We start from the raw sequence: 21,756 nt of genomic DNA, 5'->3' as shown, positions 1-21,756 counted from the left end.
GATTCCATTCTTTTGCTTAATATTTTGACAACTGACCAAGTAGTCTCCTGCAGGTGCTGCAAGCTATGTTGCTGTGTGTACTTGCCACCTGGATTCCAACCAGATTGTGAAATACTGCTGATGTTATTCGTGATGTCTGCTACATTCTTTTGATGCTCATTTGTTGTGCTTTCTGTGAAACACACATCATCTCATATTTTCCACCTCAGATGGATGATACAGTTGGCGAGATCTTGATAAACTGAGTGCTAGATTCCAAGCTTTAGTCTGTCTCAGTTTGTTTTTCTGCCATCTTTATTTTGACAGTCTTTAAGTGTACTATACCTTCTTTGAAACAATTGTGACCTCTGGTGAAAGAAATATGTATCAAAGCAGAAGATATTTACTCAGTTTTGTGCAGTACGCCGATAGATTTTATTAGTTCACCTGCAGATACAAGATCATCCATTTGATACAAAATGTCTCGGTGCTTTTTATCTGTACAAAATGTTTATTAATAGTCCCTTAATCCAGGTGTTGGCAATGGGTAGTAATATTTAGCAACAAAAACATAATCATCATATTTTTAAGAGTAACATAGCTGTGTACACCCACAAAATCTCTTTCCTATTTTTTCATCTAATTTTTCAACTAAATGCCAACAACCATTCAGTTTATTATTGTGCTTGTCACCCAAACATGCTGTTTGAATAGCACTGCACATTGTTTTCCCGAACCAAGTGGATTAAAACATTTAGATCCCATAGCCTTGAGTATCAAATGTTTTTCTGTTTCACCTGTTGTTCTGATGACAGAAAGTCAATGATTTATCTTCAAATGGTTTTTCTCTTGAAAACTTTTCATCTTTTAAGGACATACTCTTGAAAAATGATAAGACTTGTCAGTTAAACACATTTTTTTTTCTTTGTAATCTTTGGAGCTTCCAGTTTTTGTCATCTGAACTGGAGTTACTAGATATGTTTTGAAAGAGTCTTACACTTAATTCTGAACTTAACGACTCAGTCCATGGTTGCTGTAAACTCATGATGCCGTAATTTAGTAGTTAAGTGATCTTTTTTGCGAATAAGAGGTCAACTCATAAGCAAGGTGAGAACATTGAAGAATGGTGTGTTGGGAAATGAGCATGTTTCTCAAAATGTAACTGATGTGCATCATGCACTGTGCACACATACACACGAGCAAGCACACTTCATGCATGCACGTTACCAACAGCAGTACCAGTATTCCAACATGGAGTTTCCATTGCTTGATTTTGTAACTATCCTGCATCAGCTCCCGGTAGCTGAATGGTCAGTGTGACAGATTGTCAATCCTCTGGGCCTGGGTTCAATTCCCGGCTGGGTTGGGGACTTTTCTCCACCCAGGGACTGGGTGTTTTGCTGTCATCATCATCATCATCATCATCATCATCATCATCATCATCATCCTCATCCTCATCGACTACAGGTTGCCAAAGTGCCGTCCAATTGAAAGACCGGTACCAGGCGAAAGGTCTGCCCGAAGGGGGGGCTAGCCGTACGATTAAATAAATAAACTAGCCTGTGTTTTATGCGCACATCGAAAAATCTTGAACACCAAATTTTTTATTTTTCTTTGTCATAAATGTTGATGATTTGAACTTTGAAGGAGAAGGTAAACTATTTTTATTTTTGCAACCTTTGTATTGTGCATTACACTCAGCTCTAAAGGTGTAACCACAAAGGATACTGCACTTTAGAAACTGTTACAGAAGCTCCCAATTATCAGTGTGTGTATTATCTGGTTTGTAGATTATTCCTGCATAGTTCGGCAGTGTTTGGAAAAATAAGTAGCCTGAAGTATTGTGTCCTTTTAAATGACAATTTTTGTTTACAATATTATGTATATGAATCTTGTTTTACTGCCTGAAGAGGAGGGATCCCAATCCCAGTGTCTGACATCCCTGAAATATTTTCCCAATTTTTCTCATTTCATCTTAAGTATCTTATGTATGGGGACTCTTCTCTTCTGTGACCCATTTTCTGTTCATACATTTGCCTAGCCCATTCCCGAGGAGCCAAAGGTCAAAAATTGCCAACTTACCTAAAGCAGACAGTAAAAGGAAATTATGTAGGTTTTTATTCTTGGACAGCTGCCTTCAGAATTCTTCCTTTGTGTTAATAAAAAATGAAAGTTTGTTGATACACATTGCCTGGAGGACTCCATTGTTGACCGGAATTTTCTAGCCACAATAGATTGCAATAATACCATGGCTTTTAAAACAGATCATACACAGTGAGTGTTAATGTATGTCTCATTTCTTGTTGCTGAAGTTAAGGATAGTTTATGTTTACTGTTAAGATGACAGTTAAATGCAGACTTGCTGTTGTGACACTAGAAAAGAAATTAGATGTTGATGATGGGTTAGAGGACCTGCAGAGTTTCTCAGGTTTATGGCATAGGCATACGAAAGATGAGAGAAGAAACAAAAAAACTGTAAAAAAGCTGTTAAATTTTGGTGAAGAGTTCTCGGACTCCCAGCCGGGTTGTGGTGTCTTCAAACTGCGACGTTTCGATGAGTGACGTACTCATCATCTTCTGGCGAAGTGCCGAGACTTTGCGGATGCCGGTCCCTTTATAGCTGCAGTGTGCCGCCCCCCCCCCCCACCCCCTCCACCACCTGGCGGCGGGAGGCTGGGTCCAGGGGAGCCGGCGGTTGGGGTGGAGGGGGAAGCGGGTGAGCTGTTCGTGTCTGATGTGCTCCTCGCACCTTTTTGAGATGCAGCGTTGCATTTGTCCAGTCTACTGTACACCACATTCGCAGGACATGTTATATGTGCCAGGTGTGTGGAGTTTGAGTGGGTCTTAAGCTGAGCCAAGCAACTCTTTAATCTTCGGCAGTCGTCAGAAGATGGTATTTATGTTTGATTTTCTCAGTAGCCTCCCCATTTTGGCTGACAGGCCCCCCAAATATGGCATAAAGGCAAGTCTATCTTCCTCCTCCTCCTCCTCCTCCTCCTCCTCCTCTTCTTCTTCTTCTTCCTCTTCCTCTTCCTCTTCCCGAAATTTGTCAGCCTGTCTCCTCTTGAAGGGCCTACCAATCTGTGTTTCACTGTACCTTTTTCTAAAATACCTCTCTTAGGTAGTGTAATTCTCCTGAGAGGCTTTCTTTGTCACAAACGATGCGTGCCCTATGTACCAAGGTGGTCAGTACTGACTGGCGTTGCACTGGATGGTGGCAGCTGGTTGCGTAGAGGTACAGGTCTGTGTGTCTTCTTTCTGTACACTGAATGGCCCAGTGTGCCATCTGCCTTCTTCCTAATCAGTATGTCCAGGAAAGGAATACAGCCATTCTCCTATACTTCTATTGTGAAGGTGATACTCATGTATGCAACAAAAGCTTCTGGAACATTTACAAATCTGATGAAACTGGACTGTATTAGAGGGGAATGCCCACACTAACTGTAGCCTCTCAGACTGAAATGCATGCTCCCAGACATAAGCCTGGTAAAGAAAGGCTAACTTTTTTTTCCCAAGCAAGTTCAAAGTGTGAACACAAATTGAAACCATTATTTAGTGGCAAATCACAAAACTGCATACACTTAAAGAAATAATGAGCTTACCACATTAATACATCCATCAGAAAGGAGTCGGAATGGACAGTACTATCTTCAGAGACTGGTTACAGTCTGTTCTTTCTGTGCATACATTTTCAGAGAGGGGAAAGGGCTACTTGAAACAGCTGTTCTTTCACTGGACAACCCACCTTGACATCCTACAGATCATGTTGTCATTGTGCTCAATGCAGTCCATGGGATTTTTAAGGCTTGAGAAAATGTGAAGATAACATTAGTCTCACTTCTGAAAATGGCTGTGAAGGTTATAGTAATGAGGCTAAATGACACAAATTCCATTCAGTAGGGGAAGAGTGCACAGATAAGACAACACAGGAACCTGTATCATGCTTATTGATGGACTGGATGTGTTGGTTTATTGGAATATGCTATACAACACTCATTTGAGTCTACTGATGTTTTGACTCTCTGGGAAACGAGAACTGTAGTCAAGAAAAAGTTGAATGAAAAACAGAAACGATGATCATTATGCAAAAATGATCTTTCAGATGTGACATGTAGCATTTTCTGTAAATAAAGTCAATAGCAGTTTCTGTGTGTGTGTGTGTGTGTGTGTGTGTGTGTTTTTTACTGTTTTCTTTGAAGTTTCTGGTCCACATTAACCCAGATAATCGGGAGTTTGCTATATGTGCTTGGTAGCAACATAAGACATTGAGTGCTGGCTCAAGGTACTGTTGATTGTTATTTAAAATTTCAGGAATTGCAACCATTTTCTACCAGGTTCCCCTTTGTTAAAAAGCTGTATTTGCATTGCGAAGGTAGTTTTTTGCGTACATGCCTGTTGTTAAGAATGTCTGTTATTGAGAAGCAATATTGCTGTTAAACTGCTTGTATCCCTGGTGAGGAAATTGTTCATAATTTAGTGGTATCTGCTATTTGGAGGAATCTGTTAGAAGTTTTATTGTGGCTGAAAAATTAATATTGTTTCCTATTCTCATTTAGAATTGCAGGTTGCACAGTGTGTTTCTTGCACATGAAAACTGATCCCGTATACCTGACTTATTATTATTATTATTATTATTAATATCACTATTATGGCCTAATGATTTCATTAAATACCATGTAAAACAGCTGTGAACAAAATCATTTACTTTCTTTGCTAGATTTATGGCACATTCAGCAGAGCAATGCTGAGACTCGTGCCATCTCTACGTGGATATGCTGAGCCACTTACAAATGCAATGGTTGAATTTTACTTAGCTTCACAAGAGCGTTTCACGCAGGACATGCAGCCACATTATGTATATTCTCCTCGAGAAATGACAAGATGGGTACGAGGTATATGTGAAGCGATTAGGTAAGCTGCAACATCAATTCCTTTCATACTGTAAAATGAAGTACATAGATTACCTCTCGCTATTCTGAGTGTTGTTTTCCAAATTCAACAGTACCCAACAGACAAGAAAAACAGTGCAAAAATGTGTTTTGCTAATTGTATATTTCGTGCAGCCTGTCCTTGTCTTTTAAAATCTTGTTGGCAGTCTGTTGTTTTAACAAAACTGTGCCTAGGTTCTAACTGATCCTAAATAAGAACCTCTTCTGAACTGACAGTTCATATTGAATGAAACAACATGTTTGCTGTTACCAGTTGTAAACCTAATGGTATAGAGTATATGGAATAACACAATTGAGAAAAGATCCTTTGACCACTGGAAACAGTACCACATATTACTCCAAAGTTGCAACACAGTATGCCGTATTAATCCAGATAAATCTACTTGATGGCGGAGATCTACATCTTCATAATGGTTAACAGTAAACTCGTTATTTCATTTGAGATCAATAACAGTCACATTAAAGCATAGTCGAAAGCTTTCACATGTAAAGACAATTTATACTCCACCAAAAAAAAAAAAAATTTGGCCCTTTCTCTCTCCCTTGTAATTTCAGCCCAGTTCTTGCCTCCTGGGCCAAGGTATAGATGTGATTACTACTTTGAATTTAATGTGAAACAAGTGGATGGTGGTACTGAGGGTGGTCCTCCCACCCACCCACCCTCTCCTTCCCCTCCATGCTGTTTCCAACTTTGTGATAATTATCTTCTTTTGTGTCGTGTGATTGTAGGCCACTGGAGTCACTCCCAGTGGAAGGGCTGGTGCGACTTTGGGCACATGAAGCACTTCGTCTGTTTCAAGATCGCCTGGTTGATGATGTGGAGCGTCGTTGGACAAATGACAATATTGATGTTGTAGCACTTAAACACTTCCCAGGAGTTGAACGTGAAGCAGCTTTGACTCGCCCAATACTTTACAGCAATTGGTTGTCCAAGGACTATGTGCCAGTTGATAGGGAAGAGCTGAGAGAATATGTGAAAGCCAGGCTAAAGGTTAGTTTAGATTTGGTATAGTAGTGAATTTAAAAGTATTTATTACTTTACCTTATGCTGCAGTTTTTCGTTTTTGTCCACTTCAATTTGAATTGAAACTCATTTGTCTTAAGTATGGCTGCTTATCATCACACATTATACCTGTAACAATCACTTTCCTGTCTCATAAGTACAGTGGAATGTGTGAACTTTTTGATGGTTTCTTCTGTTTTTAATGGTTTTGTTATTTTAAATCAGGTTTTCTATGAAGAAGAGTTGGATGTTCCGCTTGTCTTGTTTGATGAAGTTCTTGATCATGTATTGAGGATAGATAGAATTTTCAGACAGCCTCAAGGACATCTGCTTTTAATTGGTGTATCTGGTGCTGGCAAAACCACATTGTCAAGATTTGTGGCTTGGATGAATGGCCTTTCAATCTTCCAAATAAAGGTACATGTATTACAGTTAAATATTCCAGATATTAAAAAAGACTGTATCATTTTCAGACATATTGTTCGGTTTCTATGTAACAGGTACATAACAAATACACTGGTGAAGATTTTGATGAAGACTTGAGAGCTGTATTGCGACGTGCTGGATGCAAAGATGAAAAAATAGCCTTCATACTGGATGAATCAAATGTTCTGGACTCTGGATTTTTGGAAAGAATGAATACATTATTAGCTAATGGAGAAGTGCCTGGTCTGTTTGAAGGTAATAAAACTGTTTATGAATTAAATGTCAGTATCACTGAGATTTGTGAACATGTGGATTTAAAAAATTATCTCAGTAATTTGTGGTAATGATAGATATCAAGATACTGCTTCATTTTTGCTCTACTGTTACTTCAGGTTGTTTTTGATTAAGAAATATTCTTGGATCAGTGTTACTGTCTGTTTATCCTCAATTTATAAGCACTTACTTTCATAGTTTCAATATTATCTGTTTTCTTATATTACTGCCAGTAATTTCAAAATCATCAAAGCTGTGCCCAAATTAAGCAATTTATTCTTCAAATTTGAAACTTTGGGTCTGTTTTTTAGGAATGTTTGCTGTATCACTTGATTTTAATTTAATTAGTTCTATTAAGCAACAGTTACCAATGGAGGATTTCAGATGTTTTATTCAATGAATTGAATTTTATTTGATCCTGTAGGATTACATGGTGTACAGTGAACGTACATGTAATATAGGGCACGCCAAAATACAAAAACCTTCATCACATACTTCCCAACTATTCTAACATCATTGATTATAATTAACAATATTTGCACATTTAATGTGAACAGTACTCATCTTCACAGTAAAACGCAACAGTAAAATTCCTTTTCCACCAGATAGTCTTTTAGGTTCTTTGAAAACTTAATGTCATGCGTGTTGTCACATAGCATTTTAGGCAGACTTAGTAATTTGATACCTGAGTACTGGGGTCCTTTTTCAAGCATTGTCAGTTGGTGGGGTATGCTTCGTGTGTCAATCTTCCTATGTGCATTGTGGATGCGTGCACTAGCATATGTAGTCCACCCGGCACTATCTTTCGTGACGTGTAGCATAGCATTATATATGTACAAGGAGGAAATAGTTAAGATGCATACTCTTTTGAAGCAGTTTATGCATGTTCCAGAAGTCTTTCTTCCTAATATGGTTCTGACTGCTTTTTTATGTGAACACTCTTTTTATTTTTAGGATTTGTGATTTTCCCCACACTGCCACTCCATACTGCAGGTATGGTTCGAAGAGTTCATAGTGTACTTTGCACAAAAGCTGTTTATCTGCATACTGTTCTAGCTGCCTCATTATAAATATGATGGAGCCGAGTTTTTTACAGACAGAATTAATATGTTGTTCCCATTTCAGCTTGTTATCCAAGGTAATACCTAGGGATCTAGTGAATTCTACTTTTTCTAATCTTGTTTCATATACCTCTAAACCCATGTGCACAGCCTTCTCTTTATTTTTGAACACCTTTTTTTAGGTTTATAACAAGGATTTTATATAGTTATCATTGAGTTTGTTAGCTATTTCTCTGCCATCTGTAACCACAGTGGTTTTTATTTTAATTGACCATGTACCTATTTCTTTGTTTTATCCAGCTTTTTCCTGTCTTTCACCATTAATTGCATTCCAAGCTGCCTTTGTCTTGTTTCTTGAGTTAGTTATAGTAGCACTAATTGCTCTTGATTTTGCCTCTCATATTATATTTCTATACATATTTTGTAGAATTTTATAATTTTCAGCTTCACCCCTCCATCTCAGATCCTGCACTTCCTTCGCAGTTCTGTTATTTCACTGGTAATCCACTTTGTCTGGCCCTGCATCTTCTCTTGTCTCTTTACTCTGGGGAATGCTACATTAAAGTGGTGTTTAACTGTTTTAATAAATGAATCATATTTCTCATTTACATTCTGCACCTTTAGGGCTTCATTCCAGGTTTCCCTGCTCAATATTGCTCTAAAAATGTTAATATTTTGTTCACTGATGTTCTTGACTTCTTTCTTTGGTTGGTTGTTTTGGCTCAGATATTATGTCCTTACTTTTGCAGAAGCAGATCAGCTGTCCATGATGATCAGATATCTCTGTTACGACTACATGTGATTCGTAGTTAGACCTGCTAATGTCAGTAATGATGTTGTCAATAGCTGTCTGACTTTGAGAAGTCACTCTTGTTGGTGCAGATATTGTTGCCTCCACATTGTACTGTATTAACCATTCTTCAAAATCTGCCTTGGTTTTGATTCTTTTCCCATGTCAATATTGAAGTCACCACATATAATGATGTTTTTCTTTGTATTCATTCTTGGTAAGTTGGCCATTTTTTTCCAGAAAAATGCTAATCTTCCCACTTGGTGATCTGTATACACAAAACAATCTAACGTCATCAGTCACTACACCAGCAATTTCAGAGTCTTTTTCTCTAGCTATAGGTAATCTCACACCTATACTGTTTGCAGTCTTTAGGGTCTCTGCTGTGTATGGAATCTCCACCCTATCTTTGTTCACAGGGGATGAATATTCAACATTGATGACCCAGTGTAAAGAAGGGGCCCAACGAGAAGGTCTGATGTTGGATTCTAATGAGGAATTATACAAATGGTTTACTGGTCAGGTGATGAAGAATTTGCATGTTGTATTTACAATGAATCCTTCTTCTGAAGGGCTCAAAGACAGAGCTGCAACATCACCTGCACTCTTCAACAGATGTGTTCTGAACTGGTTTGGAGACTGGTCAGATGGTGCTCTCTTCCAGGTATTTTCTGTTATTAATGTATTGAGGTTTGACACGTATGCACAAGTGTAATTTTTAAGAGCACATGTTCAAATTTTTTTAACTTAATAATTTTTATTTTCCAAGTTGTTATTTTATGCAGAGTAATCCTGTTCACTGGACCAAAAAACTACCAAAGTGGCATGCCAAAGATAAGAAGTTGAGGTACAAGCAGACAACATAGTGAGGCAGGGTGGTGGGTAACAAGTTAATGGGTGTAGATTTGTGCTCGGTGTGTTAATGGCAGAAGCGCATTGCAGAGCATATTGTGTTAGATATTTTTAACTCTAGGTTGGAAGATTGATGTGTTGGAGAGGCAGAAAAATGGGAGAAGGGGAGATTATTTTTGCATCCACTCCATCGATGAATTTCTCAGTAGAACCAACTGATACAATATAATTTGTGAACAATTTCAGTGCATTAATGTGTTCATTGTAAACAAGTGTGTGTAAGTATAATCTAACTTCTGCACCAGTTCAGTGCAGTAATGTGTTCATTGTAAATAAGTATTTAGTAGTTGTATTACACATTTATTACCATGTTGTTGTTGTTGTTGTGGTCTTCAGTCCTGTTCATTAAAAAATGATGACCATGCCACTTGGGACCTGTGGAATGGTACATTAGCTCATTTGTTTGAGTTGTAAATATTTGTCATGTATTGTTGTTTTTCTGACATGTTCTACATCATGAAGGATCTCCTCACTACGGATCAATTGGAATGAAAGTAAATCTAATCTAATAACCTAATCTGTATCAAATGCCAAGCTCTGAAGGATGTGAAAGATTTCTCAAGTGTCGCTGCATAATGCCCTCTGGGTTATCTGTCAGTGAAAATCACTCCAGTGCAAATGGAGTGTGGGAATGTCAGAATTGAGGCTGACAAATAGTGTGACTGGTCAGAACTTGCCCATGTATAGAGTTTCACAGCTAAAAAACTTTATTGTGACAAGAGCTGCTGCAGATCATTGAGTACCATTTCATTCTTGTCCACAAAGACGCCCAATTACAGTGGCCAATGAGGCAGGAACAGTGAACTCTGAGGACTGGATACATGTTGGTTACTAATATATGTAAAACGTTTCTGCCTAAACATGAATGGGAAATGGCTTCTAGGCATTAGAAATCCTCCTGAGAGACCTGTGTGCATGAATGTTGCAAGCAAGAGAAAGTTCTATGATTTGAAAGTGAAACTGTGTAATATTCTGGCAATGTTTCAGATGTTTAGAAATTGGCTGTTTTTGTAAAAGTGACAAAGCATAGAATCGGAACCAATACTCTTAGCTTTTGGACAACCAGATTGGGAGAGCCAGTTGTCAAACACTTTGGGGTGTCATGGAGAATCAACACTTTCTACAAGTGCAGCATTTGTTAAGTTCCATTTTCTTACCTCAGTGAATATGTAATGATAGTCATCATCATCATCATCAGCAGCAGCAGCAGCAGTATCAGTGTTCTGCCTAAAGGCAGGTTTTCACATGGTAGTTCTCCAGGCTGTCCGGTCTTCTGCCATCCTCTTCAGGTCTGCATAATTTGCTCTTCCCTTTGTCGTCTATCACCTTGTATCTCCTCCTTCCTCTCAGTCTTCTCCCACAAACCAATCCTTCCAAAGCATCTACATTCTCAGTGAATGTCCCAACCAGTTCTTTTTCCTTTCAGCAGACATCATCTCTCACCAACCGTTTCCAATACACTTTCATTACTCACTCTTTCCATCCAGTTTATTCTCTCCATTCTCCTCCACATCCACATCTCAAATGCTTCTAACCTTTTTTCATCCTCTCTTCTCAGTGTCCATGTTTCTGTCACATATAGTGCCACACTCCAGACAAAACATTTGCCAAGCCTTTTCCGTAGTCCTTTATCTAATTTGGCACATAAGAGTCTCCTCTTTCTGTTGAATGCCTCCTTCACAATGGCAATTAGAGTTTTCACCTCCTGGTGACATCTCAAGTCTTCAGTTATTGTGCTTCCGAGATATTTAAATTCCCTTAATTGGCTAATGGTAGATTGTCCTATTTTAATATTGTGTCTTGTACTGATGACCATACTCTTTGCTTTTGCTGTGTTTATCTACATCCCATATTCCACACAAGCTTTATTCAGATCTTTCAGCATGTTATTCACTGCCCGCTCACTTTCTGCCACTAATACCATGTCTTCATCAAATCTTATACATTCTATTCTCTTTCCACCAATACATAGTCCTCTTTTCCCATCTAAACTTTTCGCAATAATCTCTTCAAGGTATATGTTAAACAACAGTGGGGAAAGGCAACAACCTTGTCCAACACCTCGTCCAATGCTGCTTCCTTCTGACATTTCATTTCCAGTCCTTATCCTTACTTTCTGGTGTAAATATAGATTCTGTATCAGTCGTCTCTCTTTCCAATCTACTCCTTTCCTCTTCAAGATATCCATCAGCTTGTTCCACTGAACTCTGTCAAAAGCCTTTTCTAAATCTATAAAAAAATCTATATGTAATGATAGAATGAAGTAATTTAATTTGATTTTACATTAGAATTCCCCATTAGAATTTAAGGATGCCCTTATCTGAAACTGTTCCCAGATGATGTTAATATGATGTAATGAAGTAAAACTTACCTGAATGTGCTTGATAGTCACTCATCCTGACCACTTCTACCAAGAGTAGCCACTACACAGATGTCAATGTGTTTGTCTTCAACTATTTATATTAACCGTCATTTACTAGTTGTTTCCTATCTACTTACAGGTGTAAGACTTTTTTGTCAACCATGTTCTGCCACAGTGGGCAATCTTCTTCTTCTTCTTCTTCTTCTTCTTCTAGCTGGTTGGGACATCATGTTGCATCTCGTTCTCACAGATGTAACAAGCTTTGGACATGGCAAAACATTAATGGCTGATTAAAAAGTCATTCTGTATATTTTATTAATATATTGAAATATTTTTTCACATGGTTTTTGAATACCACATAAAGATGATGTCCTTGAATAATGTGTGAAACACAATGTACCAGTGTTTTCATCAAGTCCTGGCAGTGTTATAGTTCTTACACATACCAGGTTTTAACTAAAGCCCCTTGACAAGGACAGTCAGTAGCAACCACATTTTTAATTATATCTTCAAAGTTACTAGATGTGATTTTCAATGAGAAAAATAATTTGCAATTGCTTACAAAAATGGTAAATTTTAGGCCGATGTGTTAGTTGCCGCTGGAGTTTTTTGAAATGTACTTTAATTTCTAAACCTGTATCCATGTAATATGATGACAAATTTTTGTGAGGCTTTTGTGTTTTTTGTGTGCTGTTAACACTGTCACTTATTTTGACATGTCAATTACGTAGTTATCATTTTATATGATTTGGTGATGGGTTGTTAAATTGTGTGTGCTGAAAAATTTCTTTGCAGGTTGGCAGGGAATTCACAAACCGTGTCGATTTAGAGCGTCCTTCATGGAAGGCACCAGACTTCTTCCCCACAGCATATGCAGGCCTTCCAGCTTCACCAACTCACCGTGATGCAGTTATCAATGCTTGTGTTTACGTTCATCAAACTCTGCATAAGGCAAATGCTCGTCTTGCTAAAAGAGGAGCTCGCACGATGGCCATTACTCCAAGGTAAATGAGCTGTTGAATTGTGTAAAAACAAATGAACCTTACTGGAGATCAAATGAACATTAGTGGAGATCTTCAGCAAAAGAATCAGATAGAGATATTGGAAATTATGGTGTCACATTAAGGTTTTTATTTATAAATTATTTTGGTGGTACCAGAATGAATTTACACTGTCCGCCCCCAGTAGCTGAGTTGTCAGCACGACAGAATGTCAACCCTAAGGGGGCCTGGGTTTGATTCCCGGCTGGGTTGGAGATTTTCCCCACTCAGGGACTGGGTGTTGTGTTGTCCTAGTCATCATCATTTAATCCCCATCGACACACAAGTTGCCGAAGTGACGTCAAATTGAAAAACTTACACCCAGCAAACGGTCTACCCGACGGAAGGCCCTAGTCATATGATATTTACATTTTACACTGCAGCGAAGAGGTCACTGTTATGGAAATTCATGTCTTTTGCCAGATCAGGACTTGAACCTGGTGCCTTTGTCTTTCGTAAGTAAGTGCTTTATCGACTAATGTATCCAGAACAACTGCTGACCTGCCCTCACACCTTTCTCAAGGTACACACACACACACACACACACACACACACACTGACCACAGTGTATTTTATGTTATTTATAATATCACATAACCAGATTTTTCTGAAATATTGTACTTCTGCACTTGCACTTCTTTAGGACAGCAATTCAGTGTGTATAAAGACATTTTCTTAATTGTTTTCCTTAGATGGTGAATGGCTATTATATCTTAGGAATCAGAAATAGCTTTTTATATAAGTATAAATCTACATGTTTGTGATAATTTTGCATTAATTTGTAAAGAAAATTTTAACATACTACTCGTATTAAGTAATGTTTGGTTTAGGAACTATAGAAGGAACAGTATTTTGTGAGTTTGTTTTGAAATACGTATGATGTCAAAAAATGTGTTTTGCCTCCTTTTAGATTGTCCTCATTAAGGGGTTCATGGAATAAACAATAGAGCCATGGTAACAAAATTTATGTAGGTGTATTGCATTGATTTATTTGTTAACCATTGCAGGCATTATCTGGACTTCATTCACCATTTTGTGAAGCTGTACAATGAAAAGAGATCGGATCTTGAAGAGCAGCAGCTGCATTTGAATGTTGGTTTGAGCAAGATTGCAGAAACAGTTGAACAAGTAGAAGAGATGCAAAAATCGCTTGCTGTGAAATCTCAGGTATTGGAGCACTGAATGAAGTTTGTTCTCTGCCTCTGCCTCCCCCCCCCCCCCCCCCTCCCCCTGCCTCCTCTCCCAATGTGTTTCCTTCTTGCAGAATGCATGTGCTATAAATGTTGTATATATAAGAACTGTTGCTTAATACTATGCTATTATATGGAAACAGACCGACCTATCCTTGTGCATGGGCAATTTGGACATAGGCCATGGAAGAGTATGGTTGTTTCGAAAACATTAGCTCCACATTCAAAGTATGTTCCAATGCATTATCAGTAAACTTCTCCAGTGCGTATAATTATGGACATTGGGTATATGTCACAAATTGTTTAGGTGTATCAAACTCTTTAGTACTTCAATAATGTTGATTTTTTTTTTTAAATGAATGTAACATCTCTTTTTCCCAGTTCTAATTTCCAAAATAGTGTGCTTTTTGCACTAAGTGTTTTGCAGTTGTTAATGAATTTCTTTATTAAAATTTTTCTCATATCTTAAATCTGCTAACAGCAGTGTTACAGTTTAAATCCTGAAATAAATATGTAAAGATGTGACTTTTGTAAACTCCTGTTTATGCCTAGTATGCTTACTTCATAAATATATATTTCTGAATGGTATTTTGCATTGCAGTCTGATATGAGAGATACAGTTGCACAAAATTACCTACACAAAATATCTGCTTGACTTTCAGAATTTATAAGTAATTAATCATGGTGAACTACACTGGTGGTGATCTTAAGAGACAAATGAGAATAATGATATATATGTATGGGGGAGGGGGCACATGTGGGCTGTCCTTCCATCCCAAGGGAATTTAGTAAGACTGATGGTATTCTTGACATAGACTCATTGACATTGGTTGGTTGTTGATGATGATGATGATGATGCTGCTGTTTCAGTGTGTGTAGTCTCTGGATTTATGTAAGGAAGTCTACCCAGATTCAGGTTTCCTTTGGTTCCTTAAGGGAAATTTTTTAAGAAGAATGTTGGGTTATTCCCTTTCAGGATGATGCAGATGATTTACTTCCCAATCCTTGTCCTGTCTGAGCTAACACCTTTGCTTCCTTCTTCTGGGATAATTGCAAAATAATGCCCGTAACAAAGAGAGAGAGAGAAGCTAACACCTAATTAAAAGATTAGTGATAAATGTCTGGAACCTGTCAAATTGTTTTATACCTAGAAATAATCCGATAGTGATATAAAATGGAAGGGACACATGAAGTCACTGGCAGGGGAGACATGTGGAACCCAGAATTGTTGTGAGGATTTTAGGAAAGTGCAATGTGTCTTTCACTTAAACCACACAAGACATAATTGCAACTTATTGCAGAATACTGCTCCAGTGTAAGAAAGCCATATAAAGTAGGAATGAAAGCAGAGATTGAAAGAATTTGAAGACATGCTGCTAGGATTTAACCGGTTAATATAGCACAGAGGTATAACTGAGATGATGAGGGAACTTAAATCAAAATCTTTGGAAGAAATACACTGTCTTCATTTACCAAGAAGTCAAAGTTTCAGTTATCACTAAAAAATAAAAATCAAGCTGGGACTGTGAAACTTGATATTATGGTAGTACTTCTGTATATTCACATTCAGTGCTACACATTTTTCTGGGTGAAGAATGATCTTAGGGAGACCTTGGTTGTAGTGGTCTCCATTTTGGTTGCTCAGGAAGCTCATTATCTCATCATCATTCTGGAAATCCCTGCTACACAATAGTTTCTTCATCCAAGAAAAGAGGAAGTAGTCACTGGGTACGATGTCAGCAGATACAGTGTTGAGACAAAATTTGATAGCCCAGAGAAGCAGCTTGTGGGATGAGGTCCTGTGCAGAATGAGCTGGGGTATTGTGATGGGACTGCTTCCTGTAAACTTGTAAGGAGGTTACAGTTGTATGGTCCTGGGACTGTTGCCCCTGATGAACATAAACTGTTAGCTCCATATCATGGCTATTCTAAAGAAGAGAAAACAAAACAAAACACTCCACGTCAAGTTGCTTGACAATGGTTGGGCGTTCGCCTTTTTCACCAGTGGTGAATCCACGTTTCCATGGCTTGCTTTGTCCCTTTGCCATGGATTAATGATGATAGACTCAGCACTCAAACATTGTGATTAGGCAGCTGAAGGAGGATAGGCACGTTTACAACATTTCTGCTGCTGCCTCTGTTCAGTAGATTTCAGAGTGAATGTAAGTTGTTGCAGAAACCAGTGGATGGTAACCTTTGTGGAATTCAGAATTTTTGCTTAAGATGTTAAAAATGATCCCCGACAGGTTTTGGTTCTCCAACAAGTGCCTCAATTATATTATGCTGACCTTTGAGCACTAGAGCCTCCACTTCCCTTGAGAGTCACAGTTTTCAGCAAACCACTTCATTGATCATTATTCAGACTTGTTTGATCACACTGGAAGCCTCTGAGCCACCTGGCCAATCTCTCATGTGATAGTGCTTTAATGTTGTACACTTCCACCAACTCGGCATGGACAGTTGCTGAGTCCTTCCCCTTCAAATGCAGGAAACTAATCATTGCCCAATTTTCCACAGCTAAACGGTAGATTGTACCATTTTGTTTTGGCTTCTCTGGCTGAGTTTAGCAGTACTGTGGTGGTGGGCTATCAGTGTGTATCAGGATTGCACACACGTACTTACAAATATAAAACTGTGTAACTTTCTTTAAATGATAATCAAAACTTAATGACTACTCTTCATACTAATCAAATATTTACGTCCTGGTAATTGGAGCAGTAAACCAATAGTTCCTGAAATCATTTAAGGCACTGAGTGGATGATTAATTTGCAAACAAAATGGGCAGTTCGTCTCCCCCATCAATATCCAGTCTGAGCATTGGGGCTTGGTATCAGCAGGGTATACATTTTTAATCTTCTTTCCCTTGTCACCTGTCTCTACAAATTACACTTACTTCCTCCTCCTTCCTCTTCCATATCCCTACGCCAACTCAAAGTAGCAGCATTTGTCTTTGATTGTTGACAACTGTCTTTGAGATAAACAGATTAAGATAATGTTTTGGTGTCCCCTGTTGGTATTTAGTTCAACTATTCAAACGTCATCTTTGTGAGGAAACGTTTCATCTACATTTGGCAATACTTGTAACTAATGCATTTGTATCCTTTTACACCACAAAAATTGTTTCTTGATTCTTAGCTTGTTTACAACTGTGTAGCAACAAAAAGTTGAATACATGTTTCATTGTTTGACATTCTTAGGTTGTAGCATCAAAATCTGAACCCCCCCCCTCCCAAAAAAAAGAAGCAAGCTGAACTCTTGCATTAACTCTAGTTATTGTTAGAAGACTGTGTAAAGTTTCATGAGATTCATGTGTGTTATGTAGGAGTTGCAAGCCAAGAATGAAGCTGCAAATGCGAAATTGAGACAAATGGTAAAGGATCAACAGGAAGCAGAAAAGAAGAAAGTCCAGAGTCAGGAGATTCAAGCTGAACTGGAGATACAAACTGTAAAAATAGCACAGAAGCGTGAAGATGTCATGGCTGATTTAGCTCAAGTGGAACCAGCTGTCATAGATGCTCAGCAAGGTAAGTTCTGAAATGTGCTTTACTTATCGGAATGACATCCTGTGATTTTAAATCAACTTTGGATTATTCAAATAGAATACAGGGTGCTCAGAAACAATCTGAAATGCCTGTGAGTGTGTTATAGGGTAGGTTGTGCTGAGAAATTATTGTAAAGAAGAAATTCAATACATTGCACCATTTCAGAGTTAATTAGCATTGTAATTGGTCAGTCTGGCAATTGCGTACTCAAAATCTAAGTGACTCGCCAGAGAAAGTGTCGCCAAATGTGTTCTCTGTTAGTTTTCCCTAAAACTGGGGCAGTAATAAGGATCAAACCCAACTCTGAGACTGACCAGTCTCGTGTGCTATGAGTACAACTGACACTAACTGTGTTTGGTGGGCTGCTTGAATTTGTGTATGATGACCTCATTTGCTAACATCGGAGCTAATTATCTAAGAAATGGTGCATCATATTGAATTTTGCGTAACCTACGTTGCAACACCCATTCAGGCTTTTGAGACTGTTTCTGACCACCTGATGTAATGAAAAGTATTAAGAAATACATACATCTGATAAACAATAGGCAATGTGTTTCATCCTGGTCAGTTAATATTAGAAAAAGCATTTGTTGTTAAAGTACTGAGAAAGAACAAAAAACATGGCTTTATTTATTGGAGGTAGCAAAAATATGCTAATAGAACAGTTAACCGCCAGAATGAAAAAGTTGAAATTCAGAAGAAATGGTGAACCAGTAAAGTGTAGCTACTGAAGATGTTATAGCGAGTGTAATTTAAATTTTCTGTTAGTTAATTTTGATACTTCGCATTATTTTCCAAGCACATCTATACTTTGTTTTTCACCCTCCATGACTTTTGTTGCAGTACCATAACTTGTTATGCATCCAAATTTTAGTAGGTTAGTGTTTATTTGGACTGTAAACGTGGGCTAACATGGAAACTGAGAACAAAGTAAAATATTTTTAATCATAAATTAATGATTTTGGTTTTTGTTTTGGATAGGCAATCATCATGCCAAAAAATTATTTACTTCACATTGAACATAGTATTTGAATGCTTTCTTTACAAAATAAAAATGTAAGACTGATTAATTACCAGTCAGATAAGACAAGCCGACAAACTTAGAGTTTGAGTACACCTGTATGCATAAACTTTTGTTTAAACTGGTATGTTCGCTGAATAAGGGGTTATTCAAATTGCAGTTATTAAACTTAATAAACCTTTATTGGAATATATATTATCAGAATTTTGTAATAGTCTACTGCTTGTAGAGTATTAGCCTGTATAACAATTTGCCTCTGTTCTCAACAAGTACACTCCTGCACAGTGCCTTTTGCCCACTGTGGGATTTTTGCCACAAAGTAGGTTTAACCACTGAATGAAAGTTAAATTACATGCTTGTTCCATATGGGTGTACTTCCACCACACTGCCATGTCAAAGTTACCTTCTTCCATCTTTGAGAAATGGTATTGTGTCTCTGGGTTGTTTTTTCTTTCCCATCTTGGTCTCTTCATGCAGGACACACATTTTGGTATGGCTTCATTACAGTCTGTAGGATGAAGTCTAAATGGAATACGTTCGTGTACTCTGTTGTCTTTCCAGGCCTTCGATTTCAATCACTGGGGATTTAGAGATCTGAGCTGTGAGTATACAAATGGCCAAGGAAGATAAATAGAAATTGTATAACAAGTCATATAAAAATAAATTGGAAGTCTTAGAGATTGGTACATACATTACACGGTTTCCTGGTGGGCAGAAGTGCATTACCACTCTTGGTGTCTTCCATACGTTTACAACTTTTCTACTTCTCCATTTGTTTAATTATATCCTGTTTAGTGCTGGCAGCTTCTGCCTAATACCATGATCAAAACCTGATGAAAATGATTTGATTTGTAAGTGTTTGTACCATGCAAATACAAACCAGAAGTAGTAAGGCAAGAAACAATTACATACTAATAAAGGAATATAAATAATAAACCTGAAAATAAAAGTAATGAATCTCAAGATTCCAAAAGTCTTGTTCCTTGATCAGCATCTAAAGGAAATTGTAGACTAGAAAAAAGTGCGTAAGGGATTCTGTGAATGATTAAAAGTTGAAAGTCTTGACGCAGAATGCTGTATAGAACTCAAAATAAAAATTATTGCAGCCCTTTTGACTTTCTTATATTGTACTAAACAGTGCTTTAAACAAATAAGATTACTGCAAAGAAATCTGCAAATATCGCATCCCTGATTTTCTGCACTTTCACAAAATCATTTCAATGTGCACTGGTGCTAATGCTTTCTAACATAATTTTGGAATGTGTATTTCACATTTTGGTACTGAATGGTTAGCCGGCTGAAAATGTGGACTGTAGACGGGTATGTAAAAATATTTTATACTCTTGAATGTCCCCTGTGGGTAGGAAGATTACATGTACTTCGTTGTTATCATAGTTTTGTGGAAACTGTTAGCTTTGACGTAGTGTGCATTACACACTATTTATATGAAGGCAGTAGTTACTCAAATTTTTAATCTTGGTGATTTTGTTTCTGTGAGTAACAAATGTGTATTTTTTTTTTTTTTTTTTTTTTTTTTTTGTGGCATTACCAAACAGCAGCTACACACATCAATGAAAATGTGGTACATCTAAATAAAGAAGATTCTTCCTAAGTAACATTTCCAGTTTTCATATCACCAGTGGGTTGGCTTGAATATTTTACTCACACCGCTCAGTCTGTTTTCACCAAACTCTTACTGTTTTGAACAATTAATTTTTGGAGGAAATATTAGAAAAAATTGCTGAAACTCAATTTTGAAAATGTTTATGAAACTTGTCTAGCTGTGAAGTCAATCAAAAAGCAGCATCTGGTGGAAGTGCGCTCCATGGCAAACCCTCCAGCAGTGGTAAAACTTGCACTAGAATCAATCTGCTTTCTGCTCGGTGAGAATGCCACGGAATGGAAGAGCATTCGATCAGTCACCATGCGCGACAACTTCATCTCAACCATTGTCAACTTCAACACTGAAGACATGACGTAAGAAACAAGGGGAAATATTTCTTTTGTAGGCCCAAATAACCTCTTAATTTCTTTTTGGTTGTATGCATGCCTCTGCTCCCAGATGTATATTTATCCTGCAAAATATTCTAACATGTCTGTTCATATGTACATAGTGTTTACAGAAGTAGTGACACGTTTTTAACCTTGTATGCCAGCCAGTCTCATAATAATAATAATAATAATAATATTACTATTATACTTTCATAAGATGACGAGAAAGATGCATGACAATTTCCTGTAGCCATTAGTCACAGAAATTTGTAGCTGGCTTTCTCGTTTAAAAATGGGTCACATTTTCTTTCGCTTTGCCGTACTTGCAATTTAACAGTGCCTGTCCTGCTAAATGAAAATTGACACTTCTGCTATCTTCTGTCATGAACATTTCCTACAGCTGTGAAATCAATCAGAAGACAGCATCTCGTGGAAGTCCGTTCTATGGCAAATCCACCAGTTCTTGTGAAACTTGCTCTTGAATCCATCTGCTTACTGCTCGGTGAAAATGCAAGTGACTGGAAATCTATACGTGCCGTAATCATGAGGGACAACTTTATCAATAGCATTGTCTCTAATTTCAGTACTGAGGATATTACGTAAGCATGCAACTATGTTCTTAACTGTAGATTAACATTTTGTTTTGTGTTTTGCTTTAATTTTGAGCTTGTGACTGGTAGCAAACATAACTTGTGTGAAACTCTTCTTTGCTTGTTTTAAGGTACTGTGTTAATTATGTGGATGTAGGAACTGGTTTATTGAGCTCAGAGTTACCAGTGACAAACTATTACAAGCTTTTGGAACTGTTGGTTCATTCCACAGGAAGGAAAGAGAGTGAGTTAGTGGGAGAAGAGTCAGGCCATTTGGAAACAAAGATATGTAATGTCCCATGCTCCTTCATGAAGAAGCACACAGTGTGTGCTAGCACTTCCAGGGAATGAAAAGTGAGAGGATTGTGAATGGACAGCAGCTGTTGGGGGTTGACAGAGAAAGCATATAGTTGAAAGTCAATATGAATAAGTGTTACAGATAGATCTATTTCGAAATTGGAGAGGGGTTAGTGGAAAGATAGTTCTTATATGTGGCTGCAATCTGGGGTAAAGCCTTTAGGAACAATGACAAAGGTTGAGCTAGCACTGGAGGAAAAATTTGTCAATCTGTTGTTTGGCTATGGTGAAAGCACGTGTGTGGATGGATTCTGGATATTAAGGTACA

The 21,756-nt window shown here is 37.7% G+C and overlaps 1 protein-coding gene across 2 annotated transcripts in view; it reads left to right on the top strand.

Moving 5' to 3' along the window:
• Window positions 1-21,756, top strand: part of LOC124605656 (dynein heavy chain, cytoplasmic) — a 232,432-nt gene that overhangs the window by 135,115 nt on the left and 75,561 nt on the right. For both annotated transcript variants that reach the window (XM_047137483.1, XM_047137482.1), the window contains 9 exons: window positions 4,697-4,890; window positions 5,658-5,919; window positions 6,157-6,348; window positions 6,432-6,612; window positions 8,901-9,145; window positions 12,551-12,759; window positions 13,803-13,962; window positions 17,309-17,510; window positions 20,942-21,140. In XM_047137483.1, coding sequence (XP_046993439.1) covers window positions 4,697-4,890; window positions 5,658-5,919; window positions 6,157-6,348; window positions 6,432-6,612; window positions 8,901-9,145; window positions 12,551-12,759; window positions 13,803-13,962; window positions 17,309-17,510; window positions 20,942-21,140 — 1,844 coding nt within the window. The remainder of the gene's footprint in view (window positions 1-4,696; window positions 4,891-5,657; window positions 5,920-6,156; window positions 6,349-6,431; window positions 6,613-8,900; window positions 9,146-12,550; window positions 12,760-13,802; window positions 13,963-17,308; window positions 17,511-20,941; window positions 21,141-21,756) is intronic.

The sequence above is a fragment of the Schistocerca americana genome, chromosome 3 (genome assembly GCF_021461395.2).
Source record: "Schistocerca americana isolate TAMUIC-IGC-003095 chromosome 3, iqSchAmer2.1, whole genome shotgun sequence".
Lineage (NCBI taxonomy): Eukaryota > Metazoa > Arthropoda > Insecta > Orthoptera > Acrididae > Schistocerca > Schistocerca americana.
Note: the sequence above shows the minus strand (reverse complement) of the source record. Positions and strands in the feature narration are given on the sequence as shown.